Raw genomic sequence first — 21932 nt, 5'->3', positions numbered from 1 at the left:
CACCATTGAGCAGCAGAACTCCACTCGAATTCGTCAGAACACTAGAGACCACCCGTCCACGGCCAATACAGTGGACAGGACTAACCATCAGGTATGCAGCTTTCAGAATCGGGTATATCTACTGGGGATGACATAAAATCATAGAGCTTTGTACCAATTAAAGATTTTAATCCATTAGATCAGGAACTTGGAGATTGAGGTAGAGGGAGGGGGGAATTGTGATCATTGTGTCAAAGAGGTGCTTCTTTATATAAACTGAGCTCTCTATATTTGTATGTATTCATTTAGGTACAAAGATATGCCAACTAGAAATGTGCAAACCCTCTAAAAATCTCTATCTTCACAGCCTTTTTTTTCTTTGCAAAATTAATGACTTAGCACATTTTGGGAGTGATCCTGGCCTAGAATTTTTCTTGTTTCCCCCAGCAATGTTATGTATTTCATGCATATTGTTCCAACATTCCTGTCACTTCTCAAAAGCCAGCTCTGCTTTGGTTCTGTGGTTAAACAGAAAGGGCCAGCACGTTGCTGACTTTGGTGATGGGTACAAGATGTTCTTAGCAAATCAGTGTCACAGCCAAAGGAAAACAAAAATAGCCAACTTGAACTTTGTAGAGCCATTGGCTGGTAAATTTTTGCACCTGAACTCTAGAGCCAATATCAAACATAGTATTTACTAGAACTAAATTAGTTTCCTAACAGTCATCATATCAGTTGGGGTTAATACCATGAGAAGTGACAATTTGTTGGAAGATGTATTCCTATGTGCAGAAGAGTATAGACGGGGGCCTGCATGAAAGAGTCAAGATTTACACACAATAGTAAAATTACATGAGAAATCAAAAAGGAGAAGTAAAAAAAATCTGTCTCAAAGTTAATATTGCCTTGTTAAAAAGTCACTGGTTTGCAAAATTTGGAGCCTGACCTGTAAAGTAAATCAAACATACCACTTAATTGTTAATATGAGCTTCAGCAAATTTTCAAACAATGGGGCCAGTATCCAAAAATCACAGCCTGTGTAATTTAAAACACAGAACTCAAAGTCAAACTTCCTGTGAAGTAAATTCTTGATTCCGAACCTTAGATAAAGGTCCTAGATCAGAGGGTAAGCCAGTGGGGACAGCTGGCTCCATAAAAATGACTAAGAAGTGACGTGGAGGAGCCAGAGGGAGAGGTAGCTACAGATTGCAGCGGCCTTCTCTTCACCATGCCACTTCACTGCCCCCTGCTCCCCCCACTACCGCCCCCAGCCTCGCCCAGACTCACCCTTTCTAATGGACCACAGGACTAATGCAATGTGGCCCAATGTGGGCACTAGCCCTCATGACCCTGGTATGAAGTAATGCTAAAATGAACACAGGAAACTTGCACCCCCTGGAGAGTATGAGGTAATGATGGCAGGCCCACTTCCAACCAAAGGGAAATTACCTTATTATGTCTCACTTCCAAATCCATTTCAGAAATGAAAGCCAGAAAGAAATGTTTTCCTACCCTGCTTCTTTTCTCTGTTATTTTTCCACATCAAGACCTCTAAACCTGCTCCTTTTACTAAGCAGCTCTCGTTCTCAGCAGCTATCGAAAGCTTGTGAGTAACTTAAAGAGGGTAGGTATTTGGTTAGATTTTCTCTAACCTGAAGATAATATATGAAAGAATGCAATTTAGAAGTCACATTTCTAACCTAAGGTTAAAATATTTTGCACTGCAGTAAAATACTTCCATTGGAACACATGATGGCCATTATAACGTACTGGTTCTTGGTCATTCGGTGCCCACTCATATCTTCCTTCTCCTTACAGGCACTTTAGGGTATGGCTATTGGTAGTGTACCCTGGCCCCATGTCCCACCTGATCCTCTGAGCATCCTTCATTTGCCTTGCTCTCCTGGAAATATAGCTCCCAGCTGGTCTGCTGGAGTGCTTCTGAGTTCATCATGATTGTCCTTCAGATGCCCTTGAGAGTGCCCTTGACTCCCATCCAAATCCAACATTTTCAAATTAGTGTGCTTCTTACTTACACAGCCAGAGAGAGGAGAAAAGGACAGTAATCAGGGAAGCTCTGTTCTAAGTAACTAAAAGGTTTGCTTTAAAAATACATCCAATTAGGGCTTATCTTCATTGCTGCCTCTATAAAGCAGCATCAGTGTCAGATAACAGCAGAAACTCATTAGCCCTGGAACTGGCTGCTTTCCCAAAATGCCCACCTGGGAGAGCTGGGCAAAGAAGAGTGGCTGCCAGGAAAAGAGGGAAACACGCTCTGACATATTTGAAAATTAAGATAAATCAAAGACCCTTTTGCTAATCTCCACTAACATGATCGTTAGAATCAAGGCAGTTCCACACAGAAATGTGGAACAATACATCAATCTTTGGTGATAGGTTCAATAACATATCAAAATAATAACATTATTTGAAAGAAAAATCAGAGGCTTTATGTCTGTGTCTACATGACACAGTTGTTAGGTGTATGAACTCAGAATCTGACAAAAAAGTTGTGCGTGCACGCACATGTGTGTGTGTGTGTGTGTGTGTTTTAACATCATGAGCCATCATGCTAGGAAGCAAAGCTAGCTGTATTTGCATTAACTTTTTAGCTGCTTTCTTGAAGTTTGCATTGTTGTAGATGTTTATATCCTGCCTATGTATTTGTTTTCTCCGAGAAATATATCATACTATATATGTCACATGTCAAGCACATTAGTCAACTTCGTATTCTGCAGATCAGAGATCCAATATCAAACCTTCCCAGGGTGTCTGTATTCTGACAACTGTACACTGAGGCCTTGTCCATACAGCGCAAAGCGAAGTGGAGAGTTGGCAGTTATCAAGGTAATTTGATAGACCATCTGGGACAATTCTGTGCCCAAAATAAACTTTGATTCGCATTTATATCGTTAAGGGCTACTCAGTCAGCTTTTGCTGCATAACAAATCGTTCCAAAATTGAGTGGCTTATAGCAATCATGATTTAGTTTGCAAGTCTATGGGTATAGATCAGTAATTGGGGTTGCACTGGGCTGGACAGTTCTTCTAGTCTTAGCTGGGTTCCCTCTGTGGTCAGCAGCAGCGGCCTAGTCAGCTGTCACCTAGCTGATCTAGGATGACCCAGCAAGAATGGCTCTCTACACATGGATGCTTGTCTTCCAGCATGTCAGCTGAGCTTGTTTGAATGGTGGTCAAGGTTCTACAGTCAAGGAATGGAAAACACACTCCACCTGCTGATGGTAGGAGCTGCTGTCATGCTGTAAAGGGGTGTGGAGATGAGGAGGGCAGTAACTGTGGCCACTTTTGCTAACCATCTACAGGGGGCACATCCTGCATGGGACAGGCAAGCCATAGCTTCCTAAGGACATGAAGCGCATCTGCCTCCTTGTGCCTCCAGTATCTACATAGCACAGTGTCTGGCACATTACAGAGTAGTCCAAAAATACCTGTTGACTGAATAGAATGATCAGAGGGCTCATGATATTTCAGGAGATATGAAGGGTGGTGGGAATGACCCCTTCCTTGTGCAACTGATTGACCAACTAAAGGATTATGTATCACTCTGACGTTATTTCAGGCTCGCCTTCCAAAAACTAGAAAATCCTGAAAGGAGGGGTTCTTCATTTTCTCCTCTCTAGTGTTTAGTCTTGATCAGAAGCGATACTTTTCCAAAAACTTTCTTACACATGTGCTGTCTGATAATTTTTAACAAGTGCTATGATGAGGAGGCCAAGCACTGGACTTGGTGCCGTAAAACAAAACAAAACAAAACAAAAGGTCTCGTGTTCTTTTGTGCATTCCAAGGCTCGGCCACTGCTCCAGCTATCACATTCCATGCCTGATTTATGTTCTGCTTATCATCTTTATGGCTACTAGATTTTTGTTAAGTAGATTCAGACACAGGCATTGATTTTCCATGTGCTGTCAATGCAATTTAATTCCTCTGTGTACGTACCACCCTCCTGTTGTCATTATTGACTCCACTTGGCTTGTAAACACTCCCCCTATTTGTTCAGATTTATTCAGGTCCAAGTCAGATCTGAGATGTTGGCCACTCTAATCCACCTCCACTGCTCAGTTTCCATCCCAATTGAATTCCATAATATAATACATTTTCTGTTTTGATACCTAGATTATTTTTGTAAATATTTAATATTACATAGGAAAAGAAACAACTTCATTCGGTTAGTTCAATTTTCATTTGCAGTTTTATTTGTGTTAACTATCACCATTATCATAATGCTGTCTTACATTTGTATCACGGCGTAAGGTTAAAAAGTGTTTTCATGTGCACTACCCCATCAGCTTCCTATAACACCCCTGGTGGGAAATCATGGGGAAAATAATGCTCAGAGAGGTTAAATGATCGAGAAGATCAAACCCCCAGTAAGAGACAGACCCCAGATAAACCTCCAGGCTTCTAATAAGAACCCAAAGCTTTCCTCTCCATTCCCACACAATGCCACTTTGCACTCAAATATAATTGTATGGTCTCAGCCAGAGGCTCTCAAGCTTTATGATGAGTTCCAGAAAATGTAAGTTCTGGGGAACTTTTCAAAGATGTTCTGGTTCACTGGGTCAAAGTAGGGTCCAAGAATCTGCATTTGAGTAAAACACTAAACTGAAAACTCTGATGTAAACTATAGCTTCATCCCAACACTGCTGACGTCACTGCTTTGTCTAACCTGAGTAACCATTTTTGTCAAGCTGATTGATAGGAAGTTTTTTCACCAAATGAACCTTGTGTTTAGCAAAGTAATGTGGTTAGTTATTATTGGACAAACCTTAACTTTTCTAATATATCTGTCCGTGAGTCTCATAGGAGAAAGTGATACGACAGTGATAAAGCTAATATTATGGTGCCTCCTGCTAACTCCTTTCATTGATAGGGCAAGTCCATTCCTAAACCCTCTGGTCACCATTTTTAAAGCACTTTCTTCACATGTTAATCAAAGTAGCAGGTCAAGAAATTAGGAGACGCTTTGCATTTGTACTAAGTATAAAAATGTATAATGACCAGCAAAACTAAAAACAGAAGCCTAATTTTTTTAAATCAACCACATCACTCTCAAAAGCTGGATCTTGATTTCTTTACAAGACATCTGTGGAGAGCTCATTTGAGAAGGAAAGCATTTCAATTCTATGACAAAAGCCCCAAACGAGAATAGCTCACAAAATTACAGAGCTTGACCACACTGATACGTACTTTGTGAATAAAACCAAAATGGCTATTCTTTCAATTCTATGGTTTAAAATGAAAATGGTTCCACTTATGAGTGTGTGTGTGTGTGTGTGTGTGTGTGTACGCGTGCACATGTGCATGTGCATAGTGTGGGTGTGCCTCTTTATACATGTGTGATTCTAGAGCATATCTAGGCTTAAAATACAAAATTTCTTTCATAAATAACAGAAGGACTTTGAGACTACTAGTAATGACATTTGTGGACCAGTTTGCGCCAAGTATCTTATTTAATTAATCAAAGGAAGTACTGATTATTACCTGTCTTCCACATTTGAGGAAACCAGTGTTTAAGGAACTAATGTGCCCAAGGTCATAGCTAAAATGTAGTGGTTGAGAAAAACCTGTTGAATTTGATATTACAGCTCTTAATCAATGTGCCCTACTGTTTGTCCAGTCTAGCTTTCACTGTTCCTGGTGGTGGCTCTTAGAACTAAGTTTTAGCTTCTGTATACTGGAAGTTTGAGTGCCACAAGGTCTTTAAGCAGGCTTATTTATATGTATTCATAGAGCATTTGTGTGTCTGTGTGTAAAGATAAGCATTCACATAGATGAATGAATAGCATGGGGAATTAGAAATTTAATAATAAGGACCTTGCTTACCATCATATGAGTTCAAATTATTTGAATAAAATATTTTGCCATCATTAAAGTCATAATGACTCTCACTGAATTAAAGCATTTGCTTTTCCACAAGTTAAAATATTTTATTCACGTCAGAGAGATTCATTTGATATTTCCATCAGTTGACCTTGGTGATCAGGACTGCAACCACGTTTATCCTACTAGAGAAGGCAGTGTGGTGGGGTGGGGGTGTCAGAGGGGGTCAGGACAGGGAGTCAGGTAAAGGTTCTAATTGTCACTGTGTGCCTGACCAACATGTCACGGAGCAAATCTTTTCATTTTGCAAGAACTCAGTTTTCTCAACTCACATGTAAATGGGTTCAACCAGGGTAGCCTGTATAACAGAACCATACGGTGGATGTTGAATTATCTAGAGTTGTTTCTGATGGAATATTTTGATCTTTTAGGGACTTTAAGTTTTAGTGATTGTGTTCAACTAATATCATTACTGTAACATTTCTAAGGGCTTGTTTCAATTAACATAATTAACTGATAAAATATAGCAACATATTTTAAAAAGACTAACTTAAAATGAGATGTCATTCTATTTGGCTAAACTTAAGTGGCAAATTACTATTTTATAACAATTTATGATGAAAATATTCTCACTTATTGAGATCTAGTGTTTGAGAAGATGTCAATCTTTATTTTTCTATCTCATATAAAATAATCATCAAATATTAAATAATTATAAACCAAAAGTTTTATCACAGTTTAACATAATGGCACTTTCAGTGTAAGAATGAAAACATATATGTGTGTGTGTGTGTGTGTGTGTGTGTGTGTGTGTGTGTATATATATATATATATATATATATATATATATATATATATATATAATTCAGGTCATTTGCCTATATAAAACACAGTGTTTATTAAGAAGGGAAAAAGGAAGGGAGGAAGGAAGGAAGGAAGGAAGGGGAGAGAGAGAGAGAGAGAAAGAGAGAGAGAGAGAGAAGGAAAGGAGAAAGGGATGGAGGGAAGAAAAACAACTGATTCACACAGCATATTTTTTTTTGTCCAAAACCAGCTATATTCTTCCTACTATTCTATTTTCCATACAGACACCAAATATCAGGGATACTAGAAATCTATAAAATCTATCAAGCCCTACCAAATTGTTTTATATACACATTATCAAATCTTTATAAAGATTAAGGAAACATATATATATATATGTGTGTGTGTGTGTGTGTGAGATCCAGAGTCTCCAACTGGTACATCTAAGTACCTTAAATATAAGAAATGAATAATGTTTTTCTTCTGATGAAATAGGTACATATAAGACATCAGATAGAAAAGCAATGAAGTAAAGGCTATGGAAAATAACATTAAGAAATAAAAATATCTTAAGAAAATTCAAATTTTTAACACCTCCAAAATAAACCTTGACAATAAAAAAACGTAGCGAATATCAGATATAAAATGGGACATGGCTGCCATATATTTGACAAAAGCAATCACCTATTTAACCCATCCTATAATTTACCAACTTAGTAAGAATAGCTCACTCTTACTGTACTTTCTTCTTCTCAGTCATATCAGCTAAAACATCCTAATATTCACAAAGTTCCAAATATAGTTATATGTGGGCTCATTCAAATTTAGATTAATTTTAAAATAATGCTTCCTTTGAGCTGTTCTTTGGAAATAGAAGACATACATGTCACTCATAAAACCTTAACATGCTGTAATTGGAGTTTTGCAGTATGGTTAGCATACACTTTAACTGAAAAAAGGGATGGTTATTTCAGAAATTCAATAGGACAAATAAACTTCCAAATGGCTAGGCTATATGTAAATATCAATATTTAAATCCCAACAGTGCAACAAGATAATCACAGTTCTTAGAATATTGGAACTAAAATGGCACACTGAGATCATCTAGGACAAACCTAGAATGGGGAATATAAACCAGAAATAGGTTTTTCAAATTTTATTTTATGCTTTCTTTTTAAATATAAAAGATAATAGTAAAAGAGTCTTTTCAAATACCCAGTTTTCAAGTGGAGTTTAAGAAAATTTTTGTGACTAAAGAAAAAGTCATAATTATATTTTATGTAAACTCAAGTATATGCAAATTTAATAAAAAATTTCATCAGGTAAGGGGAAAGTTTATATTTAGATAAGAATAGGAGATATAATATAAAATCCTAAAATTTTAGATAGCTCATTTTTTTATCCAGATTCTACCACTGACCAGCTGAAATGTACTGGGCAAGCTTCTGGAACTCCCTATGTTTCAATTTCCTCATTCTTCAGGGTGGTGATAACTATTGTATCTGACACTTAGTTTTAATGTGAATGTGATGTATGAGTGTCCATGCAAAGTACGTAGCATTGCGCCAGGCAACTGGCTCATATTACTAAGCTAAGCCACTTAAAAAGGCTTTACTATTTTCATCTTCTCCTTTCCCTTTCCCCCAAGAAACTAAATTACAGCTCTTGTAAAGGAAAGTTAAAAGGAATGAAATAATGGTGCCAAAGGAATCGTAAGGTTGGTCTAATTCAAGGCTTCTCAAACTTGGCACTAGTGACATCCTGGGCCAGATAATTTTTGTCGTGGGGGATGTGCATTGTGAGATGTTCAGCAGATCCCTGACCTCTACCTGCTAGATGCCAGTAGCATCCACCCACATCCAGGTTACACAGCCAAAATAGCTCCAGATTTTGAAGAAAAACAAAACAAAACAAAAAACCCAGTTGGGAACCACTAATCTAACTTAACCAACCATGTTTAATAGTTGAAGAAACACCAAGGTCCAAATTAGTTGTGATGTTTTTAAGTCATGCCAGGTGTCCTGACTTTAGTCTAAACCTGAAACATTATACTGATTTCTCAAAAGAAAGCTTTCTGCTGTACTGCTAGCCAGATGCAAAGAATATGACAATGTTAATGGAAGACAAGAGGAATTTACGATTCTTCAAATCATCTTATTTTATTTTATTTTTTAAGATTTTTATTGGGGAATTGGGGGATGGAAACAGTGCTAGGGAATTGGGGGAAGGAGAACACACAAGTTGCTGTCCTTTTGTTCTTCAGTCTAGTTGTGGAGGACGTTGCTTCACTGGCCCAAGTTGGCACCATCATTGCACTCTTCCAAGGTGAGGCAGATCAGTCGCCGGCTTCTGGATAGCCATTCACTGCGGCTGCTGGCCGCTCACGCTGGCTGCTGGCTACACACGGTAGCCCATGGCAACCCACTGCCACAGGGGCTGCAGCCTACGCCATCGCAGGCGACTCACGGCAGCCCAGCTCCAGGTTGAGCTGTTGTTCAGCATCTTAGCTGTAGAGGGCAGTGTCACTGGCCCTCATATGTGGGATCCCAACTGGGGCCCTCTGGCGTCCCAAGCCAGTTCTTAGCCAACGCGCCACTCAGCCAGTCCTCAAATCATTTTATTTCAACCTTCTCTTTCGAGGAAAATGATCTCCATCCTGAAACATTATTAAGAAAGAATTAAAGTCAAAAAAAAGGTGAAGGTGTTGGAGAACACTGGGAGGCTCTGAATGAGGTCAAATCTCCTGGTGATCTTAAAGCATTAAGGGAGCTTGGCAATGAAGCATAATTAATAAAACACAGATCATAACTTCAGAAGCAAAGGAGAATGGGAGGAGTCCTGGAAAACAAGGGGAAAGAGTAGAGTCCTCCTTTTAATGGGAACTTTGTAGCAACTGAAAACCACACAGACTATTTAGCTTTGCACTTTGTTTTTAAAACCTAGGTCAGGTTATTAAAATGTATTTTGAGAGCACTTAGAAAGGAAACAGTAATCTCCAGGAAGCAAGATAAATTCTCTAGGAAGTAGTTATGAGAAAACCAATTTTATTTTCTTAGAGGATTGCAGGGACAGGGAAATCAAGTAAACCAGCATCAATAGTGTTTTCAACAAGAGATTTGACAAATGTTTGCTAATTTCTGGAATGCTATATACTGTGTTGAATTATGATCTGGATATAATAGTGTAGTGTGATAGATTTATCAACTTTGATTCCCATCTTAAGCATCCCATCAGCGGAGGAATGATGAATAATCTAGATAATTAAGTAATGAACCAAACATACTAGAAAAGTAAGTAAAAACTTAAGCTATCGTAGTTAGAAAACTTGAGTTCAAAAATTCAACTATAGAATCACAAAATATGAGTGATAGCAAATATGAACAAAGAAGCCCTAGAGATTTTATGCCATGGATTAATAACATGATATAGGCCATCTCAACTGTTGCAATTATAGCTCAATTGTATCAACAGAAGTCTAGTGTTTAGAACCAAAGAAATGATAGCTCCACTCTAATAGACAATAGACTTCAGGAATGAAATAAGTAAATTAGGTTGTGTTCAGAGATGAGGAACCAAGAAGGTGAAGGGAGTTAAAATTCCTCAGTATGACAAAAGATTGAAATAAATGTACATGATTACCCTGGGAAATACAATATTATAGAAAATCCAGACAGGACTAGATAGCCTTGTTCATATACTTAAAAAGATGGGAACAGGGAACTGGACTTCTCCAGTACAACTCTACTAATTACAGCCAAAGGCCGGAAGCTGCAGGGAAAGGGATTTCAATACAACCAGAAGAAAGAGCTTTCTAAGCTTCACGACACAAGGGTTTCCTCATCACGGGAAGCCTCGAATGTTCAAGCATCAGCCTTTTGCCTACATGGCAGGGGTGTTTCAAGAATTCATATGTTAAGATTTGATGTTTAGGGAATCATAGGGGGTGGCTCTCTGAATAACGTTTTTAGTTTTTACGAGTTCTACCAGGTTCGCACAGAGCACTACTGCAGTGAAATGTTAATATGCGGTCCAAGAAAAATTAGCTCTTTAGACAAATGTTAGGAAATATTGCCTTTCTTATTTTTGGTCATGAGGACTGGTACAGTATATTAACATTGTAAGGATTTGAAAAGCCCTATTGTGCGTGTGTGTGTGTGTGTGTGTGTGTGTGTGTGTGTGTACTGCATATATCTATATCTATATATTTGCATTTTGTTTTTTAAACTGAAGTTCCCAAATTTATCTTGGCACGGGTTTTTCAAAAGACACCTTGTAACATCTCACAAAATGAAGGTTTCACTAAGCAGTTTAAAAAAGCTGACTGGAGACCATCAGTCCCAGTTAGGCACAAATCTACTCAAAATTCAATGTTTTAGTGTAATAAAGGCAACATCCCATAATTCCAGACATTCACCAACATTCTAAAATTGTTGTTCTCTTATTCTCACTCATTTAAAACATACGGTCTAAATACAAACAAGATATTGAACCTTCTCATCTCTCACAACAGAAGGGGCTGTGTTTGTTTGGGTTTTCACTGTTGTTTAGCTTTGTTTTGAAGCTTGCCGCTTTCTAGTTACAATCTTAAAGGGGGAAGAGTCTATGTAGCTTTCAGATACGTGTTCATTGACTTAAACTACACATTGCTAAGAATAAGCCTTATAATTGACATATTCTTTTGTTTTGAATGAGTCATCCTTGAGAAAAATAGCATTCTTTTAAAAGTTATCTATACTCAACTGTGAGAAGCACACCACAGGTTGAGTAATTGCAATCTTTCTTGTGAAAGAACACAAGATTAGAAGCCAGGGGACATGGGTTCTGTGTCAGCTGACCACCGTGAGCTTGGCATCCCACACCACTGGCTGCTTCGGGGTTTCTTCACAAGCAGTTTTCAGTCTGCTTTGACTGTCAAGGAATGAAGACTTGATTCTGGGTTTGATTGATTACCCCATGCAGACTCTGGGGGCAAGCATTTTCTAGTGGACATTAAAAGTAACCACCAAAGCTTCCTTTTATGCGAGAAAAGATATATTGAACAAATAAATTCATATTAAAAGCAGGAGGAAGCAGATGGCATTTTGAGTCTGGATCCTTTGAGCTACCAGGTTATTCCACCTCTCTTTGAATTCTCCTTGACTGAGGTTTGACCCCTTGTTATACCTACATCCCAATATGTCTGATTCCACCAAGAGAACGTGGAAGGGACAAGTTCTTATGCTCTCAGTAAATGGAGAACTTTGCCTCTGAGTCACCAACTCCAAAAGTATTTTGTATGGCTCTGCTTTTGTAGTTTCTGTCATGAATGAGATTTTGAAGCCTGTTACTGACTGAAACCCTGATCAGCTTCAACATTACTCAAGGCTGTTATTGGCTTCAGTTGCAACTTTAGATGGTATCACAAACAGAAAAGAGAAAATGGAAGTGGAAAAGAGAGTGGCTGCAAAAAGCAAAAATAAAAATTATTATTTTTATTTTTTAATAAAAATTTTATTCTATTTAATAAATAAAAATATTAATTTTTATTTTTAATAAAAATTTCCTCAGGCTGGCTGAGTGGCTCAGTTGGTTAAGAGCTCACTCAAGAGTTTGAGCTCTGAGCAACAGCAGTTCGAGTCCAGCCCGAGCTGAGCAGCCGCTGAGCTGCCAACAGGTAGCAGGATGGCTCAGCTAAAAAAAAATAATAATAAAAAAAAATAATAAAAATTTCCTCAACCAGTACAGCTTGGCATGTGTTTTCACCTCTAAAGAACTCCGCTTCCTTCCATAGATGGTGAAGGTGGAAGCAACAATCTCTCAAATTCCCTCCAGGGTTAGGAAACACACTCCAATCGTTTTATGGATAGAGATTAAAAGTGCTTTGCACCCAAAAGTTTTCAAAACTTTAGTTTTCAAAATAGGCTAAAAAACAATAGCCCAAAGGAATTTGCTCATAGACTTCCTGAAAAAATGATAGCTTAAAAACTGTTGACGAAATGGGAAAACTGATGGTGGATTAAAATATTGTATCAATGTCAAATGTCAAATTGACTGAAATGTATAACAGCACTGTGGTTATTGTCAGGAGAGAAGCCCAGCCTTAGAAGATGGCGGGGAGTTAGACGCTTCCAAAAAAGAGGTCTCAGCAAGCAAGCAGGTCAGCTGGCCATCATATGGGTGCCAGAAATAAACAATGGGACTCAATGGACCAGAGAAAACAGTTTACTACCAACAGCACAACAAACAGCAGGAGCCTCAGGGAGGGGGAGTGCTGGCTTCCAGGTCCACTTGTCCCCTGGTGTGACACCGTGGGCCCAGATCGCTGCTCTGCACACAATTGCACTGCAGCTGAAGAGCCCAGAGCTGAGGGTTCAGCATCTTTAATAGTTAGCAGTAAACAACCAATCCTCCACCCCTGGGAGCCAGGCAAGCAATTACAAAGTGGTCATGTTGTTGTCCTCATGTGCTCAGGCAGCAAAGATTCTGACTTGACCATGTGACTGGAGTCCAAAGAGAGTAAGGCCTTGCAGTTCAGCTCAGTCAGCAAGAATGTGCAGGGACATGTGGCCGGCTGCCTCTCCAATGATTCACCTCGCAGCTCAACACATCCTTGGCTAAATTCAATTTCCATACAATTATGTCGCCCCATTAGCAATTTGGATTGGACATACTGACAAGGGTTAAGAATAAATTTTTTCCATTTACTTCAATCAATACTTGATTAGGGCCATTATTCACAGAATCCCCATCCACAGGTTCAGATCAACCAACAGTATGGACCTCAGCCATGCACCCCAGAATCCCTGACTCAGCAGAGTAAGTGCCAGAGAGGACTAGCAGGTCTTATCTCAGATAGTCACTTAGCTTCCTTTCTTACGGTATGCACGAATGGTACTACCATGCTGTTGGTAATAATTAGAACACAACAGGAGTGGTTGACAACCACACCCACCACGATGTAGTCGGAGGCCAATCAGTGATCCAGTCACCATGAGGGAGTTCATTTCAGCCTGACCTGTTGCTCCCCTATGGCTTGTCCCGTCTCATTGGCTGTGGTAGCTAACGTCAAGAATAGGTTCCTGGCCTGTCTTTAGAAGGTGGGCTCTGTTGCCAGGGAACAGTACTCATGCTGCTGTATGGAAACAGGAATCCAAGTCTCCCTCAGGCAGGACAGCCTTCTTTACCTGGAGACCTAACAAAGGAAATGTGATTCAAAGGGTGGTGTTATAGCCAACAATTGCAGGGGGCCAAAGACGAGTGAAACTGCAGACCCTATGCCCAGTAGAGAGAGGTCCTGTGGCCCACTCTCTCCCACATGCAAACATATACTAAAGGAGACAGGTTCCATTCGGGATTTGTTGATAAGCTTAATTTGGGTCACTATTCCATTAATTTGGATAATCCATAAGAGCATGGTCACCAAGTATTTGTAGCCTTGATAGTCATGCCTGGCTTAACCCAAGGGCACTCAGGGGTCAGGAGAGAGCATATGAATTGGGATGAGCTTGACTGAAGCAAGATTGCATCTCTCTTTGTGGTTTCACATGTACAAGGGGCTTCACTTTAGGAGCTGCCTTTGATAATATCAGGCATGTAGAGGACCGAAGGGCCAGCCAAGTCCATGTAAGTTTTTCTGATCCTCGGCATAGAGATTGAAGTGATAAACCCAGAAGTAGGTCAGGTTGGCAATCAGAGCTGCCTCTTATCTTCAGTGGACCATGTGATTGTTTTATCAGGCTACAGGGTTGGAGTTTGGATACAGCGATAGCATCAGTCATTTCCCCCTCCCAGCACTTCCAAGGTTGAAGGTGCCCCTTCCCCTACGGAAGTGGGTATTGGTGCCAGGAAGGCAGCAAGGGGCATACCTTGGGAAGACTGCCTCCTCTTATAGAAACCTGTAGTTCAAAAGGGCCCCAACGCTGGTCTGCCAAGGCAGCCTGTTATACTTTCTCCAGTGTCACCTGCTGCTTAGGTCCCCTGCCAAATTTGGCAGATTTTCTGATTAAGTTGCAGCCTCAACAAAATGTGTACATAGATAAGGGGCCCATATTGTCTCCAATACCTAGGTAGTATGATTAAGTCTCAGTCTTTCTTTCTGGGATCAGGGAGCCATAGCACAGAGAACGTTTTCTTTACTGTTTCTAGGATCCACTTTTAAGTAATCGCTCACATCCTCCCCAAATTTTGACTTGGGTGGCTGGTCCCTGAATCTTGCCAGAATTAATGAGCAATCGTGGGCCTTCCTGTTGAGTTAGCAGCTGCTAACTTTATTGGAGTTTATCGACATAATGTCATCAATGTAGTAGGAACAAGTCACTTGCAAAAAGTGAGAGGCTTTCTGTGTTTTTGGCCCCCCACTGGTAGCAAATGGCAGAAGAACCCAAGCATTACTGAGGCTGCACAGTAAGCATGTTCTGGAAGCTGAGCCGAGTGACCTTAGAGAGCCAGAGAGATTGAGAAAAGACATGACCAAAGCCCAGGATTGCATGCCAAGGGCCACCATGGGCAACTGATTCCGTTTCAGTCACAATGCCTGGAATAGCAAGAGCTGCAGGGGCCGGAACTGAATTCGGTTGTCAGTCATCCTCCATGAGCCTCCAGATCCCATTAGCTGCCTTCACTGTCCACGCAGGGCTAATATGTCAAAAGAGAGCCTGAAGCTGAGTTGCGATCTGTTGTGCCTGCATCCCACCATCACCTCTCTACAAATGGCTTGTCCAGCATCAGGACATCTCCCTTGCACATGACGGCTTTCGCAGAACAAGCATGTAAATTATCAATTGCTTTACACATTCGGCCTACGAAGGAGCAGAAGTAGTGCCTAACAGGGGTCCAAACAGCCCCACCAGAAGGCACAGTTCCTTTCTTGCCCATTTTACTCTGTTTTCAATCTGGTTAATGGAATGGGTGGCTCTCACCCCTCAAAAAATCCTGGTACATTAGTCATTTGCACATGGATATCAAAAAGAGATGTGAGTTCATGTTCGCCCTGCCCTTACCTTTCTCCCTTCCCCTCATTGGGCCCTCCTTAGGGTGTAAGCCCTCTGGATCTCCTGAGGGTGATGACACCTCACCCCAGTCCCCCGTATCCTTAATGGCTTTCAAATCAGGATACAGATGTGCAGGGTCGGGCAGTAGACATTCTGAGAGAGACGTTTGCTCTAAGGCAGCCACCTGGCTTCCTAGTTCTTCCATTAGAGAGAGCTTGATCTCCACAAAGGAATCTGGTTTTGCAGAGACATGCAGAGCTCTATCTGCCTGAACAACTAACTGCCTCCTTGGGGCTCGGCATAGCCTGGTACCTGGAACTCAAGTCTTTAGTGATCATCACTATCAGTCTCTACTTTGGGAATCCCTATTTTATTTAAGAGGCATATCCACATTGCCTTGTGGTTTGGAGAAGGTTGGATTTTCCTAATCTAGGCTTGATCTTGGATTTCAGAGGCTTTGCCTGATTTAGAGAGTGCCATGCTGGATGTCTAATGGCCCTAAACCAGCACTGCTGCCAGCACAGAGACTCCCCACAAGAAAGAAAGTGAAGTATTCTACTTTGTGGGGAGGAGGGAAATCTTAAAACTCACCAGTCATTCTCTGGATAAGGATTGTAATCCGTTGTCATCCTGTCCAGGACAGACTCAGTCTGAGTAACCTCAGCCCTCAGGCTTTGAACAGCTTCCTCCATGGGATTTCATGGGATTTTATTAGCCTCAAGACAGTCTCTTTAGGTTGGCCATAATATAGTCATTAAAACAGAAATCCACAGTGGCAAACCTCATGGAGGGGCACGATTCTGTCCCAATTCAATAATCTGCACAGTGGCTTGAATCATGGGATCTAATGTCAAAGAACGTACTCTCAGGTGCTTTGTTCACCCTCTAAGAGCACAGTGTTCCTCACTCTTTCATTAGCCGTGTGTCTAACAGTTCCTCTGACTATTAGTCAAAGCACCCCGGCTTTCTTCCTTTCCCTCTCACTGTAGTTACGCATCCTTCTACTCACTATAGAAGCATACTGTCCTCTAGATGTTTCCAGTTATGACTTAAGACTGGGTGCGGTTGTGCTTTCCTACTTGGTGGGGCCCAGAGCTCTCTCTCAGTCCCTAGCCCATAGGAGAGAAGCAGCAACCGTAGCACACTTTGGGCGGCTGCTTAGATTTTGTCATTACCACTCAGCCTCCATCCATCGACTCAACTCATGTTCATCAACAGCTAGAGCAAGTGGACCACTCACCACCTGCCTCGGCACAACCTGGGCCAGAACATTTGCCACCAGCTCCCAAGGAATCTCTTCATATCCTCAAACCTCATCCATGAGCCCTTGCCTTCTCTCTCCCCAAAAATCATTGTCTATCTTGGCACCCTGCTCTCGTGCCAGTTTGGGAAGAGTCTCAACCTCTTAGAAAATGGCAAAAAGGAACAAGTCTCAGAGGTGACTGTGTAAGTCAGCAGGTCATCTTGCCACAACTCCATAGGTGCCAAAATTCTACAAAAAGATTTAGAGTGTGTACTGCTCACAGCACAGTGAGCTTTAGCATGACAGTGCCTTCCCTGCCCACGTCCCACAGAGTAGGGCAGATGGTGGCTGCACACACAACATAATAGCTGAGGAACCCAGAGCCAAAGTCTCAGCCCCTTTTGCAGCAAGCAATAAACCACTCTCCCCTGAAGCGAGTGGTCACACAGTCATCAAGGCTGTGGTCACCTCGACCTACTTAATTGCATATGTGACTATCAGCAGAAACTGTGCCAAGTCAGAGGACAGTTAAGGCATGCCATTTGGCAGAGCCAGCAAGAATGTGCAGAAACACCCAGGGCCCGTGGCAGGCTGCCTCTTCCAATGGTGATAATGATCATTCTATTCTCATTTTTATGAAATATATCTTAAAATATTTAGGAGTAAATGGTCAACATAGTATCAAATGATTCAATAAGATAGTGTGTGTGTGTGTGTGTGTAGAAGATGGAAAAAATGAAGGGAAAAACAAATACAAAGTGAATAGGGTAAAATGTTAACAGTAGGTGAATCTGGGTGAAGGGTACACAAGTGTTCTTTATTTCATTCCTATTCTTGCACTTTCCCTGAAATTTGAAATTTACCAAAATGAAGTTCAAAAACTTTCATTCCTTTATACTGACTATACAAACACCTTTTCTTCTCACCAAAAATTATAATAACTGTACAAGCAATGGTTATTTGTTAATTATAAAACTTGTTTTGTTTCTACAATCCTTCTCCCTTATTTGAAAATATCAAGCCACATTTTCATGTGTGCGAACAAATTTCATGTTGTTGTTTGAGGTGTGATAAAAAAATACAGTGACTTTGAATTTGAAAAATTTATTACAGTAAAAGACACATTGCCATTAATCCCCCTCACAACACTCCCCCTCGCTTCGAACACACTTATCCCATCGTTCTTGCCACTTTCTGAAGCAGCTCTGGAAGTCCTCTTTCATGTCTTTACTTCATCCTCCATCATGCCAATGTTTCATATCACACATCGCTTCTGGTATGACAATTTCTGTCAAATAAAAACATTACGGTGTGTCCTCACCCACCTTATTCCCTGGATCTGGCACCATGAGACATCTGGCTCTTCCCCGAAGTCAAAATGACCATGAAAAGTTAACGTTTTGAATCAATTCAGGAAATTGAGGCAGCCACGGCAGCTCAACTAAAGACACTCGTGAAAGGACCTCCAGAACTGCTTCACAAAGTGGCAGAAATGATGGGATAAGTTGTTTGAAGCAAGGGAGAGTATTTTGAAGGGGATTAATGGCAATGAGTCTTTTACTGTAATTAAATTTTTTTTAAATTTAAACACTCACCATTTTTTTTATCATACCTCATATATGCTAGCTTTACAATGGAGGTGGGAATTCCTGAACTTCAAACCAGTTGCTTCAGAAAAAATTACATTAATTTTGAGAATTGGGTGAAAAATAAAAATTTATTTGTCTAGAAATACAAACAAAATATGTTGTAATTTTCTTTTGAATTTTGATCAAATCATGAATAATTTGAGGATAAAGAAAAAAAGAGGTTCAAGGACAGAGGGAAATAAAGAATTTGGGTTAAAATATATTTTTTCAAGGAAGCCATCAGTAATATCTCTTTGATGACCAATTGTGTTGTTCGTATTCATTAGCATATACAAATTCAATAGCATATTCAAAATGACCCAAGAGATTAAATAATGACTTGATATTTAGGAAAAACTCTGAGACTGGTAGGAGAAAGTATACACAAAAGCTCTCAATACAGTTCTCACACACAGAAGATGCCCAGTAAATGTACGCTTGTAACCCATCCTGAAATGCTCACTGTCTTCGTTCTTTCTCTTCTTTCAGCTAGAAAATCTGGAAGTAGAAACTGCTCCGTTGCCCTAACTGGGTCCCATGCATGCAGACCCTCACTGAGCTTAGAAGCCATCACCATCTGTGGAAGCAGGTCACTGCAAGAATGTGTGGGAGGCTCTAGTTTCCCAGGAAATTGCCTGCTCTGAGTCATCGAAACTTTTCCCTGTGTGTCCACTTCACTCTGCACATGAGAGGGACATCCAAACTACATCAATCGCCAAGAAGGAAAGCGCTGTACCACACCACTGAGTTCAGCTTGTGTACATAATCACAAGGAAGATGCCCAGTGGGACCACAACAGGCCATGGTATGTAAATTGAGGTCATCATGGAAGAAGAACCTTGTGTATGTAATATATTTTCAAGCAACTATTTATGGCCTCCTCAAAAAAAAAAAAAAAACACACCATAGATTGTTAAATTCACCACAGGTACGCGCAAAGTAAATGCTACCTCTGATTGCAGCACCTTGTGTGGACAGCCTAGATTTCCCAGTCTTCTGTAAGGGAATACTTTGCTGTATTTTTTACCTTTACTGTTCAAGTTATCTTCCAGTTAAGACATCATTTCCATCTTCATTTCTTGATGTATTTTTTTAAAAAGCACAACATCTCTTACCTAGTTCCATTATTGCAAGGGAAGAGATTAACATCAAAGGCAATCTGAAACACAGTAATGTGTCAGCTGCAGAAAGGCTGATGCTTGTGCATTGCAAGTACTTCCTGAGTTATCATGGGAGATTTTCCATTGCTGGCTTTCAGTGCTTTGCTCCCCGGTTTTAACTGTGCAGTTCCCTTGCTCCCATCTCGGTGTCCACAAAATGTAATAGTAAGTCAGGGAGCTCATCGCATTCTTCATGCAGGAAGTCAAGCATTAAAACATACTCTTCGTTTTTCAGTAGCTTCTCCACGCTGCATGCTCCCTTTATATATTATTTTCTTTTGTTAACTCTGCTCAGAATACTTGTGCTTTTTGAATCAGAATGGTAAATTGGCAGATGTTTCTGTTGATTCTCAGAACAGTTTCAACTTTTGTAAAAATATGAATTCAATCAGCTTAACCTCAAAACAGAAGGACTCAAATGACCATAGAGAAAAGAAAAAAAAAATGGGTGATGTACTTTGCAGTCCTGTGTAGTTACTTGGACATGAAATAGTAACAATGACTCAAGAATATTTTCCTAAAGATTATGTTTATATAATGTCATCAACAATATGTTGGTCTTTTTTATTTTTTCTAAATGTCAAGATTTCTTTTGTAAAATGTCAGTCTTGTAAGTAGTTTCTCTAAGACAATTCTCTTCTCTGACTGGTATTCCTTGGTGTAAAATAGAGTAGAGATTGGCCATCATCCATTTTGTTTGATCTACAAAGGTAGTCAAGTCAGATGACCAATGCCAAAAAGCTTTCCATTTTGAACTTTTGTCTGCACTGATGAAATGAATCAAATACATTGTAGTTATCCATGAAGACATAAGTAGAAAACTGGGTGCTTTCTTCCCCTATAAAAATATTCCTGAGTCTACAAGCTGCCAGTAGTCTCAACCTTAAAATTAGCATCCATTCTTCAATCTAACAAGGCACAAATATGCACCAGACACCCACCGGCAATGTTTCAGGAAGGCAGCTGTCGTGCATCAGGATAACTGAATTTGCTGTCTCAGATCCAGTTGGCTGTAGTTATGTAGACCTGGCCCATGTATCCATTGGATGAGAAAAGAAAACAAAATCCAAAATAAGTGGTTTAAAGTTTCCTCCTGTGAAGTCATATATTTACCTCTAATGATCTCCAGTTTTCAAATATTATGTTTCAGAATGGATATGCATCATGTTTAATTCTTTTACATTTTCTGATCAAAGTCATTAAAACCAGAGCCTTGAAAAGATTTAGAATGTCAAATAAATCCACTCATGTACATATATTTACATATATACATTACTAGAGCATCCATGAGTAAAAAGGATAATTCAGATGAAACACAATAAGGGAAAATGACATATTTGCATGTAAGTCACTGGGGAGAAAAGTCTTGTTTTTAATGAGCTGTAATAACACGAGTTCTCTCAAGGGATGCTGTAGTGCTGCTTTCCGCTCCTAAGGCTGTTTCTCAACAATCATTACTTCAGCCTAATGGCAGCTCTCAGTTAAGACATGCTAAAGTAAATAATGAATAAGTTGTTTTTTTTTTCAATATTTGTCACTCAAAACCATTTTTATTGTAAATTTGCTAGAACTACCTTGCAATTCCATGGCCAACAGAGAAGTAGCAGCCCTGACTCAGACGAGTGGGCTAAACTTTCTTATGAAATCTCAAGACAATGTCATGTTCTGCTTTGTTCGTCTTCTTATTTTTCACCCTTGTCCTTATGGATGGGGCCTCTTCCTAGTTGGACGGCCCAGCAATGCAGACTGTGATGTGAAGTGGAAGGTTTGCTTCTTCACCTAATTACTGGCTGTGGAGATTCGCATCCCAAGGAGGTAGTGCGTTCTCCTTTAGTCTTAAACTTCACTGTTCCTTTGCTCCTATATCCTTTCCCTGTCAGCCAATCATTAGACAGGAAAGAAGTGGGGAGATGAGCCTCAGCTGGGGCACAAGGGAGTCCCTGAGAATCTACTGCCCATACCCCACTGGGTACTTGATCACACTTTTGTTCTGAAACTTTTGCTGTAATATTCTGGACGCACATGAACAATTTGATAAAGTCAAATGAAAGAGTTTAGTGAAGAGGCTAAAAGTTTGAGCTTTGAGGTCATCTGGATGCAGGTCTGAGTACACATTTGGGCTTTTTTTGGTTTTGTAGCTTTGAGAAACTTATTTAAGCTCTCTTAGCATCAGTCTTCTCTTATTGGTCTGTGGTCACAAGTTAGTGAGATAATAAAAAGCTTGGCTTACCATGTAGCAAATGTTCCCTATTTGTAGTGCAAACTATAAGTGAACACTATCGGGGTCAGAGAGAGAGAGGGGAGGGGG

The 21932-nt window shown here is 40.1% G+C and overlaps 1 protein-coding gene across 1 annotated transcript in view; it reads left to right on the top strand.

The window, feature by feature from the left end:
* Window positions 1-21932, top strand: part of OPRM1 (opioid receptor mu 1) — a 141955-nt gene that overhangs the window by 51264 nt on the left and 68759 nt on the right. Inside the window, exon 4 of the mRNA XM_019644162.1 lies at window positions 14-91. Within this exon, the coding sequence (XP_019499707.1) occupies window positions 14-91 (78 nt within the window). The remainder of the gene's footprint in view (window positions 1-13; window positions 92-21932) is intronic.

This window comes from Hipposideros armiger, unplaced genomic scaffold, assembly GCF_001890085.2.
Source record: "Hipposideros armiger isolate ML-2016 unplaced genomic scaffold, ASM189008v1 scaffold_86, whole genome shotgun sequence".
NCBI classification, from domain to species: domain Eukaryota; kingdom Metazoa; phylum Chordata; class Mammalia; order Chiroptera; family Hipposideridae; genus Hipposideros; species Hipposideros armiger.
This window is presented reverse-complemented; position numbering and strand designations above follow the sequence as displayed.